Genomic DNA, 13,718 nt, shown 5'->3' with positions numbered 1-13,718 from the left:
GGGATTGCTCTTGCAATTTCAGAGCATTCAGGGTAAGTGTAAACCTACCAAGAAACCCAGTCCCTGAAACTGGGTACATACTCAGCAGAAAGACTGATGCTGAAGAGCCTTTGTGCTATCCCTAAAACAAGTGAGACTGATGTTTGCAAAATCTGTGTACCCCCCTTGGCTATGCTCACGATTGTTCTTCTCACACCTATTTGTATCACATGTCCCCAGTGCCTCTTCATGCTTGTCCTCTGCTCAGACAGACATTCCCAAAGGGCATTTTAAATTATTCTTTACAACTATCTAAGTCCCTTCTCAACTACCAGCAGACTGCTCAGTACATTCCTTTGTTGTGAAGGTGTTTTCTCCCTCAGCCATCATTACTGAGACAGAAGACTTTTCAGGTCTACCTATCCCCTTTTGAAGGAGGGCAAGATGATAAAGAAATACCCTGCATTCCCATTTAGTGGTTCATGAGTTCTGTCTGAATCTGGCCTTAACAGATGACTTTGACTTTAGAGATGACTTTCTGCATAAGAAAACATTGAATTTCCAGGGAATTGAGGGCACATCACAACAGTTCTGTGCTCACTGTCTCTACCTAAGAGAGGAGTGGAGCAAAGGCCTTGTACATGACCCAGACAGATATGAGCCAAGAGAAACCTCACCTTATCATCATGGACCATGTGTGCAGCTACAGCAGGCAAACATCAACACCATCCTATCAAAAAGCTGCAGTCACTGCAGGGTTATCCCCAGTGCTGCATGCCATGAGCTGCAGCAGGGAGGCAGCCAAGCAACGTGACATCACTGTCCAGTTCCCAGTGAAGAAGAGAGATCAGAAAATTCTGGAAATGTTGCAGTTTTTCCTCACTTATGGTCTGTACAGCAAAACTGAACATTACTTAAGAAGAAAATTAGAGAGTACTGAAAACAAACAACCTCGCTAAACCAAACCAAAATAAGTCAGCAGCTATAGAAGAGGGGGGGAAGAAGGTGTTGCTCTGATACAGAGAAGGCATCTGGTTCTTGGCACACATCCCTTGGGATGGACTTTGGAATGATTGGCTGAGCTTGCCTGATCACCCTGGGCAAGAAGGTGTTGCAGTCCAAAGGTGTTATCACAACGAGCAGCTGTGCCTGCACTATCAATGACTGTTATTGATAAGCTGTGGATCTGCAGATACTCCAGTTTCAGCACAGGCTGCAAAATGTCCTGCAGATCCACATTCAAAGTCACTTGTGCAGCTGCTTGGGACTCCCAGTGTGTCACTATGGGAAGTGGCCTTGAATTCCCAGGCTGTGTTTGCTGCCTGCTGTGAGGAGGAGACAGCACTGATCAAATCCCAGGGAATTAAATAAGCAGGGGAAAAACAAAACAAAACAAAAAAAGAGGCAGTGGCTCTTTGGAGAGGAAGCAGCTGAGCAGAATTGTGTGTACAGGATGAGAGGATGAGTTTGTAGCTGCTCTGAACACAGGCTGATCCCTTGGTGCCCTGGAGCTGACACTGTCCCAGCAGCCTTGCTCTGCTGGGTGCTCTGTGACTGCTCAGGGAAGCAGGACACAGCCAGAGTGAGATTGGTTAAGGTCTTGTTATGCTGAAATTCAGTATTTCTGATCCTTTTGCTTAGGACTCACTTTCCAATTTTACCTTTTTCTCTACCTCATCCATAATTAATGTACTAAGCTCTGTGCTTGAAAAGACTAATGAGAAAGAATAAAACCCCTCCTCTTTCAAGTGGACAAATACAGGGAAAAAAAAAAAAGAAACAACAGGTCAAATTCTCCCACTTAAAGTTTCAACAAGAATATATTTGTCTTTTATGTCAAAAACTGTCTGGGGTGCTTCCCCTTTAGAAGAACAAAGTCCAGTGCCCACAGCACGATGTCATCCTTGTGTTGGCATATAGAGAGAGGTCCCACAGGCCAAAAGTTGGCCACCAGCAGCACAGTGTGGAATGAATCTGATGTCAGCAGGGAGAACTGAGTCCCAGCCACAGCTGCACCCGTCGCTATAATGACATCCCACTTCTCTTCTTTGAATCCTTCCGTGCAATGGGACTGAAGGTCAAGATCTCCTTGTAAATGTGCTCTTGAAAAGCAGAACAAAATAACCATTAATGTGTGATTTTAGAGGACACAAATAAAAGTTGGAGTGTTGGATGTGCAGGAAAAGGCATTCAGTGGCAGCTGAAAGAGACAAAGGAGAGAGAGCAAAAAAGTCTGCCTGAAGAGCTGGAGGGATCTCTGCTGAATGGATAAAAGCAAGAGATCTGAGCCCTACCATTGAGGCATCAGCAGGCAACCACAGCTTTACTCAGCATCTGTACAGGAAAGAAAGAGGGGTAGGAGAGTCCCATGCTAGACAGGAACCTCAAAGAAAATGAACTTACTTTTCCACTCCTCTATGGAAAGCTTTTCATGTTCCAGAGAATCATCATAGGAGTGTTGTGCCTCTGTCTCCTCCTCGATATCTCGGAACTGGTCGAAGTAGGGGTGAGCCAAGGCCTCTGTTGCTGTAAGGCGCTTTTCCACATCCAGCTGCAACATCTTGTCAAGCAGGTCCACAGCTGTGGAGGATGGGAACAGGGCTAGGCAAGGTGCAGGGGAGCACAGGCAGCCTGTGCATGAACCCTGCAAGTGTGGCACTGCTATTTCCAGTGTTTCACCTCCAGACCTGAACAGTGAAGAGAATCCTCAACCTGGCCAAGGCAGCAAGGGGCTCCCATCAGTGCAGATGCAAAGTCTGCCCAACAACAGCCTCAGGGAGCTCTTGGTAACAGAAGTTAAATTGTGCAGAAATAACAAATTAGACCTGAATAAGCCTTGCTGCACAGATTGGGCTGCAGAAACATGAGGAGTAAGCCAGTAACCTCAAGATACTTTTCAGTTTTAATAATTTGCTTTCATTCAGAGCCCTGCATCTCAAAGGAGTCTTAACATCAGTAATCTGTATAGAAACCTATACATCCCTGCTAAAGAGGAGGGCAGGAAACTCAGATGCTGACTAGTCTGTCAGCCTCATTCCCACTTGGTTTTAACATTTTAAGACTTTCTTCCATTCAGTTTCTAGAAGAGTTTTGCTTGCTCTCACCTCTAACCTACTGGGGAAGAGAGTTCTTTCTAAGAGATTAATTTTTACCCTGAAAATTTTACATCAGCTGTCTGTTAAATATTGCTAGATCCAGGTTCTACACTGTACTTAAAAATAATAATTTTTTAAAAAGTAGTAAATGGCCAAGAGAAGCAGAACATCACCATTGTAATGCCAATAAAAATAATTCTGCTTTTAACTGATGCATATTTTCCCTGAGGAAGGGCACAAACTGCAAGGGGAAAAAGTAGCAAGAAATTATGAGAAGGAGAAATAAAGTTGGGTCTGTGGCAGTCAGCTTGCCTCCTTTCCAGCTGTGAAAACTCATGAGAAATGCTGGAGATTACTTACCCTGAGGATTGGCTTTAGGGAAAAGCACAGACAAATCCTTCTTGGGGATTTTAGGAAGGGACTTGATATAACTCTTCGCCTGAAGGAGCAAGGAAAGCACAATTACTGCACATGGACAGGTGTGAAATACAGCTCTCAATGTCAGCAAGTGAAGAGAAGAGCAAAGCATCTCAGATGTCCCATTTCAGCAAACAGTTCACAAGGAACTATTTTTATTGGTCAAAACAGAGAAATCCTTCTGTTTTAAGAGCCAAGCAGGAGAACAGAGAAGATTGGTGGTTTGCTGGGGCATCAGTCCCTGCCCAACGCAGCACCAGGTCCATCAGATGTGCCACCAGCACAGAGAAATGCCTTCCTTGCCTGGGGAAAAGGGCATTTCCCTGCTGCTGTAGAGGCAGCACCTCTCCCATGCCAAACACAAGTCAACCTCTTCCCCCGATGCCTCTGCCAGCAGGACCCAAATCCACAGGAGCTTCCTTACCGCTTTGTCCTCCAGCTTCTCCAAGAAGTCCTCTCCTGGATGCCCCGTTACTTTCAGGATCTGGGTCAGCTGGTCCAGGTCTGGCAAGCTGTGTTAAAGATCACTCTCTGAGGAGCAAACCCCACCCCAGCTCAGCCTGCAAGGGTACAATGAGCTCATGATACAAACTCACCACAGTCATACAAGCAGAGATTCATTACACTGGCAAAAAGAGCTCCAAGCCTTTCTTCCTGGAATGGCATTTCCATCAACAGATCATTTTTCTGGTGCAACCATGCCAGGACACACATCCATGGGCTTGGAAGGATGTGCAAAGATTTGGGAATGGAGCTATGGCCACACAAGGCTGAACAGCTGATGAAGAACCATGCCACCACAGAGGTGCATTTCTGAGGTCCCCTTCTGTTTTCCTCCCCAAAAAGACTGGTCCTTGTGATTACCTCCTGATAAACCAGTCTGACACCTGTTTTTCTCAGTAGCCTCATTTATAAAAACCCTTCCACACACAAAGAATTATTACTCTGCTGAGGCAAAAGGTTTAGCTTGAAAGGATACAGTCTTTTCCTTTAAAGAGTGTTTTCCCAGTCAGCATTTCTGCCATGATACAGCCAATAGACCAGATATCCACTGTTCAGAGAGAAAAAGGAGGGAGGGGGGAAAAAGGAAGAAAATAAAATTAAAAAAAAAATTAGAAAGGCAGCAGTGGTTGCTGGGGCTGTCACTTTTGCTGTTGCTTGCAGCAAACACTGATTTAAATTTCACTCCCACCCTCTGTTCTTTCTATGCTGCTAAAATCTCAGCTTTCATGATTTTCTGCAAGCAGCAGCTCTGGGAGTTGTGCAACACCTGTGGGAGCTGCTCTGCTCTGGGGAACACTGATGAAAAGGAGGAAAAACAACTGGACAATTCAGTGAGATTTGAGCCAGCAGGATCCCCCAGCTCACCAGCAGGGAGTCACAGGCTGGGGCAGGGCTGCTCACCTGTCTGGTTGTAATGCATCCAGTTCAGGATGACCTCTGGGGCTCTGTACCACCGTGTGACCACGTAGCCAGTCATCTCAGCATCAGCCTGCCTGGCCAGGCCAAAATCCAGAATCTGCAGTGCCAAAGGAAGAATAAGGAGAAGGGAGGGCAGGAGAGAAAAGAGAAATCCTATGGGCAAGTGAGACTACTTCTAAGAGAAAATGGAGTAGCTCCAATCAGATAATAACAAAGCTCCAACTACACCACAGACACCCATGGGATGGTTCAAAGAATTTATATATCTTAATTCCACTGTGAATTGCAAGCCAGCTGCAAACCCTGTTGTCATGAGAGGACCCTTCTGAAAGGATCAGTGCTTTGTGCTCCCTGGAAGGTCACTGCCTTTCTTGAAGCTTAAGTTTTGAGTCAATGTGCTTTATTGGAGTTGGTCTGTGACCTGGTGGTGAAGGCGTTCTCCCAGGTCACCACAACTCACCCTTTGCTATAAGAACACCTTGCAGGTGACACAACAGCATGGCCTCTCCCTCAATGCTGAAGATGAACAAGCTTGACCCAACCTTTATGGGCAGCAGAGCCACTCCCTGAAATATACATTACAGAAAATGCATGCTAGAGCACCACACCAGCCAGCAGCAAGCAAACCCTTCAGAGCAACCCTGAAAATGACTTTGTCTGGAATGACAACCACAGCATCCATGAGAACCAAAGGGCAGCTGCAGCTGAATGCAGTTACCCTTCAGGGATCATTCACCTGCTGCAAGTATTGCTCAGCAGTGCTGAATTTCTCCAGGAAGTCATTACACACTGCCATGCACGAGGATTACAGTGACAGAAGGCTCATTTGAGCTCCTGTGTCCTGATTCAGCAAGTGACATCAGCAGGGGAGTATTTCCCACTGCTGCATCTGCCAAGGAACACAACGCCTGGAATGGAGGCTCGGGAGGAAAGAGGAAACGTGACAGTGCCAATTTCCTGCTGGCAGAGCAGTTCCTCCAAGAGCTGATGTGCTGCAAAGTGCTGCTTTGCCACCTACCTTTAGCTGGCAGTCTTCATTCACAGCCAGGTTACTTGGCTTCAGGTCCTACAACAGACAGGAGCAGAAAAATTGGATGTTTCAAGCTGCAATACATCAACACAACTTCCAGTTGAACCTCTGCTTGCCTTTGATGGGGTCCCATAACACCCCAGGTTCAACATCAATTCAGCACATGACTGAATAAACACCATGCCTGCTATATTAGGTTACTATTTTATTCTTTTCTGAAACAGTTTTAATTCAAAAAGCATCATAAAATGCTTCTCAGCTCATCAGAAAATACAGCATTTTCTCAAAATGCTGCAGGAATTAGTAATCCAAATATATATGGGGTTTTGGTAGGATGGAGAAGAGAGCAGACAGGATGGAAATTAGAGCAGACAGTGCTATTAGTGAAATGATGGTTAGGAATTTATTAACTTTATGACTATGCTGTGTTCCTCAGACAAAAATCAGAATAAGAATACATGAACTTACCCTGTGGACGATGCCAGCTGAATGAATATACTGCAATGAAAAGAGGAGCCACAATGTGATCACCAGCAGACAAAATTTTCTGTTCTCCAGCAAAGAAACGAGAGCTACAAACAAGAACTTGCTGAGAACAAACCTCTGCAGCCTTCTACAGGTCTCTGGTCCCTAGGGCAGCAGTTTGAAAAGAAATTTCTGCCCCAAATTACTGACAGTATTTACAGTGCTATTGCCAGTCTAAATAAGATGCATAGAGCAGAGGAGGAGGGATGAAACAATAGCTCCTCAGAGCAAGTACAACAGCTTTAAACTATCAAAGTCATCAAAGTTACAGCAGATGACATGAGAACAGGGTTATTCTGGGTGTTCAAAAAGATAATCTCAGCCCAAAAACATAAAATTGCAAAACTGACTTCAGGGTTTTTAGCATACCAGTCAAACCTTCTGTGTGTTCTTTCCCCCTTTATTCAAGGTAGCAGTGACCTGGAGAGAGGTGTGATTGAGGTGATCCCCTTGATGCCTGGAAGCCACTGCTGGGACTCCAGGTGAAGGATGTGAGAGGACAGCTGGAAAACTCTGTCTCTACATCCCAGAGTTTGCAGTGATTGCTGTCAGCTCCCTCAAAGCCAGTTACAGAAACATATTCCTTCCTTATGCTCCTGAATAGAAAATCATTCCCTGCTGCTGACAGTCTCTCCCTCTCTGTGCAGAGTTTTGCTGAGGTTTGGGCAAGGCAAAGAGAGAAGCAAGTGCTGCCCTGGAGAAACCATCCCAAGGCCTGTGGCTGCTGATTACTTTGATACCTGATGTAAGCAAACACTCATTTTATTGATGTGTGCTGGACCAGGAATGGTTCAACAGCCAATTCCTGTTCTGAGGGGATGCCATAAACTCCCCACATCCTCCTGTACAGTATTGGAGGGGAGTTTAGTTAGGGTCAACCCAGAGGTGACACACAGAGGAGACGCAGGGAGTCACTAAACTCCTCCAGACCCACCTACCTTCAGCCCTTTCAGCATTTGGTAGACCAGGTACTGGATCTTTTCATCACTGAATTCATGTCCCATGATCTTTTGTAAATCTGTCCGCATGTATGGCATCACCAGGTAGCTAAAAGGCAGTAAGACAAGGCCCTGAGTCTGGAAGAAAAATGCAGGGGAGCAGGCTACCCTTGTTCTCACTTGGTTTGGTTTTTCTGGCTGTGTAAGGAAGATGAGTTGTTGTGACTGTTCCTGGCTAACTAGCACATCCTACAGAGGAGTTGGAATTTCAACCTGTTTTAAAAATTTCTCTTTCTCCTCCTTGGAAATCAGATATCTGATGTCAAGTAAGAACAAGGATCTTCAGGATCCTGAATTAGTTTAGACCTCAAGTGAAATTCAATTTTGGACAGCCTTTCACCACCCAGGAGCTGAAACATCTCACACAGCAAAGCAGCTGCATTGGCTCCCAAATTTGTCATTGTAATGTTCTCTAGCCCTGCCTCAGAAGACAATATCCAGCTCCTTCAGTACCTGCCTGCTGAGGCTGCTAATTAATTGATGGTCTTCCTGCAGGAACTGCTCTGAGAACCTTCACATGCTCTTCCTGCAGGCTGCTAACCTCAGCCATCAGCCAAACCCCAAACCCAGTCACACTGCTCATCTGCAGTGATGGGGAAGGAAAAAGGACTTGTCCAATGTGATCATGAACATGGAGGGAAAATGCCAAAAAAATTAATTGATAAGAGCCAGAATCGAGAGGAAAAGAAGGACAGATCTTTCAAATTCTAAGTTTAATTGCCCTGAGGCCTGATGAACAATACTATTCCCATTCTGAGTGCAGCCCCTTAGCTCAGCAGTCACACAGTGCTAGCATGGATCACCCTCTGTGTGATGCACCATGGAATGTAACACATCCTCATTGCACAGCTTGGTCTGTGCTGCTGTGGTGTCCCAGCTGGGAGCAGGGCTGGGATCTGTTTACGTGTTCTGGGTGTGTCAGCCATGGGAGCTGAGCTGTGCTCCTGGTTCTCTGCGTTATTTGGGGATGCCTGGATTCTAGTCTGCTCCCTTTGCACCTCAACCCTCGCTGTTATGCTGCTGCTAAGACACAGCTGTCTTGGAAAATAGTTAAGTCTACACAGAGCAAACAACTCCAGACTTACAAGTCCTGGAACCCCTGGTAGGAGGCAGTGGAGGTGAAGACATCAAGCAGCCCAATGACCTGAGGAAGGAGAGAAGCCCACATTTAAATCTGGAAAACAATTGCTGTGCACATGGCACTCATCAGCTCTCCACTGGCACATGCACGTGGGTGAACACAGAAAATTCCATCTGAGGAACCCAGGGACTCCTCACTGATGCTGCATAAATGTTTTCCCTCTTACTAATACCTGGGCTCACCCATTATACACCTGCTCCATCCTGGGCACAGCAAACAGGTCACAGGTAAACCCTGAGACAGCCTGCACATACCAAATGTCAATTAAAACACAGGTGATGCCACCAAAAGGACTTGCTCCCAGGTGGCAAGGAAACACCTCTTGTGTCAGCAGGAAGGGGAAAAATGAGCACTCACATTGTCATGCTGCATGTGCTTCAGCAGCATCAGCTCTCTGTAGGCTCTCTTGGCAAAGATCTCTGACTGGAATGGGCGGCACAGCTTCTTGATGGCCACTTTCTCCCCTGTCTTCTTGTCTATGGCTGAACTGCAGCAGGCAAAGAAAAAACCATTCTGGTGTCAGTAGTATGTTTGAACAGATTCTGCAACCCCACAGGTCATCTCCTAGAGAAGAGTTGATTCCTGTCCTTGCAGAAGGACAGCAAAGAAAGGTCCTTTGAGGAGCTCAATGGAGCTCTGCACACAGAGCCCTGTGTGGCTTTGGGCAGCCTGTGCTCTTTGGGGGATGAGGTGGGACACCAAGAAAAGCACAAGTGGCTCATCTTTATTCTCTTCAACCTGCAGAAATGAGCTGGAGGTAACAGAGCTGAGAGAAAAGGGAAACACAGATGGTCAAAGGTCAGAATTAGTTCTAACTCTGCCTTCTCCTTCCTTAATGCATGGAGATAAGGGAATAAAGATATGGCAATTTCTGCTTTGCCGTCTGCTTGGAGGTTGTTGTGTTTTAGGGCAGGCCAGCTGCCTTCACTGTATTCTGGAGCAAAGACTGTGGATGTCACATGTTGAAAGTGCTGCTGCAATTAATCCTGCTGTGTTCAGAATTCTTGATTACATATTTGCTTCTGTGTAAGAACAGGTCTGGCTGAAAATGAGACTCTTCTCTGGAGCTGATGAAAACCTGGTACAGCAGCCATTGCTGCAGGCATTGTTATGCTGTGTTGTTCCTGCTGGTCACATTGGCTGCTTGCAGCTGGACACGACAATCCTGTGACAGCTCCTCTCCCTCTGGAGGCTCCTTGCTCAGATTGCCAAGGAGGGAAGGGAGGTCCTCAGACAGACAGGAATTCATGGTTCTCAGTGGTGTTTTCCAGGGGTGTCTCAGCCCTTCCTTGACCCCTCCCAAGAGGCAAACATGAAAAAAAAGATTTTTCCTACTAAATCCCACTGTGGATTCCCAGAGTAATTCCCACTGGTTCAGAAATCCCTATCCCATCTCCCACAGGAACAGAAGAGCTGTAAATCATCATGTTCAATCCCATGGCTTCCAGCTGCACCCTCCAGCCTTGCACTGACAAATATCGAGTCAGGAGAAGCAAAGCAAGTGCAGGAACAGCTACACAAGGCAGCTGAAATGCTGAAGATGCTGTAGGGTGTCCTAGGAGGACTCTCAGTGAGGTTTTGTATCCGTTCCAGGACTTCAGCAGATGTCAGCAGAGGGGACAGCACTGCATAAAATTTTTGGAGGAGCCAAAAAAATAAGAGGAAGGGACTCAGACCAGGGAGTCAAACTGCAGAATCCAAGGCAGATTTCCCAATCTGAGGGTGTCCTCCTGGCTGCTGACCTACAGAGCATCTAACCCCAGCACCCAACACAGACAGTGCTGGTTACAGCCTTGCCACAATCCCAGCCCAGAGCTGATGCAGCCGATGCAGCTGGGAGAGCCCCGGTGCTCTCCCCAGCACAGATTCAGTGAACAGATTTAGTCTGGGCTGACCTCGGGCAGGCAGAGCTGTGTCCCTGCCTTGGCTGGCAGGACCAGCGGTGGAGGGGTCAGAAGATTCTTCTTTCACAGTCACACTCAGCTGGAAGCCAAATCCCTACAGATTTTGGCAAATTAAAAAGGGCAGAATCAAGCCTTTGCTGTTTCTCCTGAGTTACTTTCTCAGCTGCTCAAGAAGGTGTAAAAGCCGCTGCTGCAGAACGCTGCAATAGGAAAATTTCCCAGCAATTCCCAGCAGAGGACAGCAAATCCTAACTCCACATTTCTGCCTCAGCTTTGTACAGCAATCAGCATCGAGCCCTCCCTGCTGAGCTCTGTCCATTCAAAACCACCACGCACCCCCGGGCTGCTTCAACCTCCCTTCTAGAGAGGTCCAGAGCAGCCCAGAGTTTTACAGGGACCAGTAAAGATTTCTTTTGATGTTTGTTTTTTTCGGCTGGGCAGGGAAACTTGAAAGGATTTCTCTCTTCTTCTTCTTTTTTTTTTTTTTTTTTGTCCTGTCTTTATTTTTCTTCCTGATTTTCTCTGTGATAAAAATCAGAGAACACTGTACAAATATAAATTAAAAGTCAAGTCTAATCCTGCCTGATTTTGCAGGACTTACTTAAGAATCTAAGAGGCATAAACACATCTGGGCAGCCAAGTGAGTGCCCCCATGTAAATTGGAAGCTGGAGGAAAAGGACAAAACCTGGACACCAGGGTTTCAGGATTAGTGCCAGTGGCAGGCCAGACTTTGCCCAACACCTATGAAAACGGACACACCTTTATTTTATTTTTTTTTTTCATTTATTTTTAGCTCAGCATGTTATGAAATAAGGGCTCTGTTCAGATACTATCAATGGACTGTTTCATATTTAACCTTTCAGGGTTGCCCATGTCTGGTTCGTCAGTGCAAACCCAGCAATTTCTGCCTTGTGCTTGCTCTTGCTTCAGGCACCTTTGCCTGGCTGAATAATTAACAGCAGTTCCTGCTGCTCTTGTAGGCTGGGGTTTATCATCAGCCATGAAGGAAGTCCCGGTCTGTTACTGATCCTGCTTTGCAATAATTTCTATCCACTTTATGATTTCAAACTGGAAACTGTATCAGGGCAGGGGTTGTATTGTCCATCTGCTTCAGCTGCCTGGGACTGAGCAGCAGGGACGCCCTGTTCCAGCTCCCACCTCTGCAATCACAGACAAATCTCTTGCAGACACCCAGGTATTCCCCCGCCTCCCGCCTGTGCTACCAGAGCAAGCAAGAGTCCAAAGCAGCTCAAACCCTGCCTGACCCCAGTGCCGAGGTGACGCTCGGCTGCCCTGGCACCCCTGCCCTGTCCCCTCTCTGCCCACCCTGGGGCATTTTCTTCAGGCAAGCGAGCGTCCAGCTGGACAGGAGACAGCCTGCCCCCATCCCACATGCAAATGCCCTTCCTTAATGGAGGGGTTCTGTCAAACGCCTCCTCGTTTCCCCCCCGGCCCGGAACTCCCAACGCCCCAGCCCCGGGGCGCTGCCAGCAGGACCCCACTCACCAGACGGAGCCGTAGGCCCCGGAGCCCAGCGGGTGCAGGGATGTGTATCTCCTGGGCAGCTCCCAGAGCGTGTTGTTCACCTCCTGTCTGTAAAAGCCTCTTCTCCTTGCGATGTTCATCGCCCGGCGGGTGTGGGACAGCCACCCCCCCAGAGTAGTGGAGTACGGGAGGGCTTCTGGAGTGAGAGCGGGACAGGGACGCTTCCTGCGCTGGTGAAAAAGGCTCTAGCGAGTTTCCTTCTCTGTTTTCAGCTGTTGCGAGCGTGAAGGGACATGTCTTTGGGCCCTCCTCCCTCCGCCTCCACATTGGCAGAGGTGAGGCATCAGGTTTCCTGACACGCCTCGGTGTTGTACAGGTGCCTCTGGGCTCTGCTGCAGGAGGGGAGCAGCCAGCCCCGCTCGGGCACGCCTCTGGCAGCCCCTGTCATCCACAGCTCCCGCTCTGCTGCTCCATCAGCCCAGAAATATCCTCACGGGGCTCGGCCAGGGGCTCGTGAAATCCCTCCTCCAAACGAGGGGATGAGTAAGGACTCGCCGAGCCGGGGAATCCGAGGGACAAGCCACAGACACATCGCGTCAGGCACGCAGGGGATCCTCTCGAAGCCGACGGACAGCCCGTGATAAAGGACACCACGGGATCACATCGATGGCGATTTTCTCCCGAGCCCGGATTCCCAGCAGCGTGGGGAGGTGCTGAAAGTAGGCTGAGGCTCTCCCAGTGACTGCTGCGAGGGGTTCCAGGAGCAGCTGTGGGATGGGAACAGCCCCAGAATGGTTTGTGCCCCAGGCTTTGCTGGGCGCGGTTTCATCTCCTGCAGCAGCTCTCAGCCCTTCCCGGCTCTTCTCGGACAAAGCAAAGCCCGTGGTCAGCGCTGTGTCTGTGACCCAGCAGCCCACGAGGACCATTCCTGGTGAGCAGAGAGCTCCTTCACCATTTCTCTCCAGCACCAGGAGGCTCAGGTGAGGCTCCCACACAGGAGCTGCATCCTCCCCACTCCCCAAAGGAAGTGACTAAGCCGAGCCTTACCAAGCCAGCCTAGCTGCTTGCACAGTGTTCTACCCCAGCAGCCCTCCACCGTGCCCAGAGCCTCTGCTCCTTCCATACAGGGCACCTCCAAATGTGTTCCTACAGGAAAAGCACAACTGGGGGCAGGGAAAATTCACTGTGCCTGCTTTATGTGCTACCACTGCATTGGCTCTTTTGCTCTGCAAGCAGAGCCTGCTGTTCATAAACACAAACTGGGACAAGGGACCCTGGCAGTATCTGTGTAATCAGCCCTGGCTGCAGCAGCACAGCCCGGAAATAATCCAGAGCTTGGCTGGGTCTATAAATACACCTGTGAGCAAGAGGTGTCACAGCAAAAGCTCCTGCTCCTTAAGCAAAGGTGTAACTCCTGGGTTATTTGATGAACACAGCCCTTGCTCAGCTGCTGCTGCACACACAGGCAATCAGCACCCAATTAGGGAGCCCTGAATAGCTGGGGCAGGTCTGGGCTGTACTGAGATGAGTTAACTCCAGTGACCAAATCAAACAGGAAACTTTAGAATGGTGGAAAAAAAGGACAAGAAGCCCCACGGCAGCAGAGTCAGCCTCCAGGCACCTTGTTCCCTCCCAGCCATCACACCCAGGATCCCCCACAGCACAGCAGAGAAATTCACACCATGCTAAAAACTCAACACTTCAGTGCAAAAGGTTTCCAA

At 48.2% G+C, this 13,718-nt stretch overlaps 1 protein-coding gene across 1 annotated transcript; it reads right to left on the bottom strand.

Annotated features, from left to right (window-relative positions):
• Positions 1-1,780: 1,780 nt before the first annotated feature.
• MAPK13 (mitogen-activated protein kinase 13) lies at positions 1,781-12,607 on the bottom strand. Its single transcript, XM_036398391.1, has 12 exons — positions 12,019-12,607; positions 8,965-9,094; positions 8,552-8,610; positions 7,407-7,515; positions 6,412-6,441; positions 5,932-5,979; positions 4,896-5,010; positions 4,471-4,542; positions 3,916-3,995; positions 3,435-3,513; positions 2,383-2,559; positions 1,781-2,081 (listed from the first exon to the last, which is right to left on the bottom strand). Exons 1-12 carry the CDS (start codon positions 12,135-12,137, stop codon positions 2,002-2,004), a joined length of 1,098 nt encoding a protein of 365 aa, XP_036254284.1. The 5' UTR covers positions 12,138-12,607; the 3' UTR covers positions 1,781-2,001.
• Positions 12,608-13,718: the final 1,111 nt, after the last annotated feature.

The sequence above is a fragment of the Molothrus ater genome, chromosome 25 (genome assembly GCF_012460135.2).
Source record: "Molothrus ater isolate BHLD 08-10-18 breed brown headed cowbird chromosome 25, BPBGC_Mater_1.1, whole genome shotgun sequence".
Lineage (NCBI taxonomy): Eukaryota > Metazoa > Chordata > Aves > Passeriformes > Icteridae > Molothrus > Molothrus ater.
This window is presented reverse-complemented; position numbering and strand designations above follow the sequence as displayed.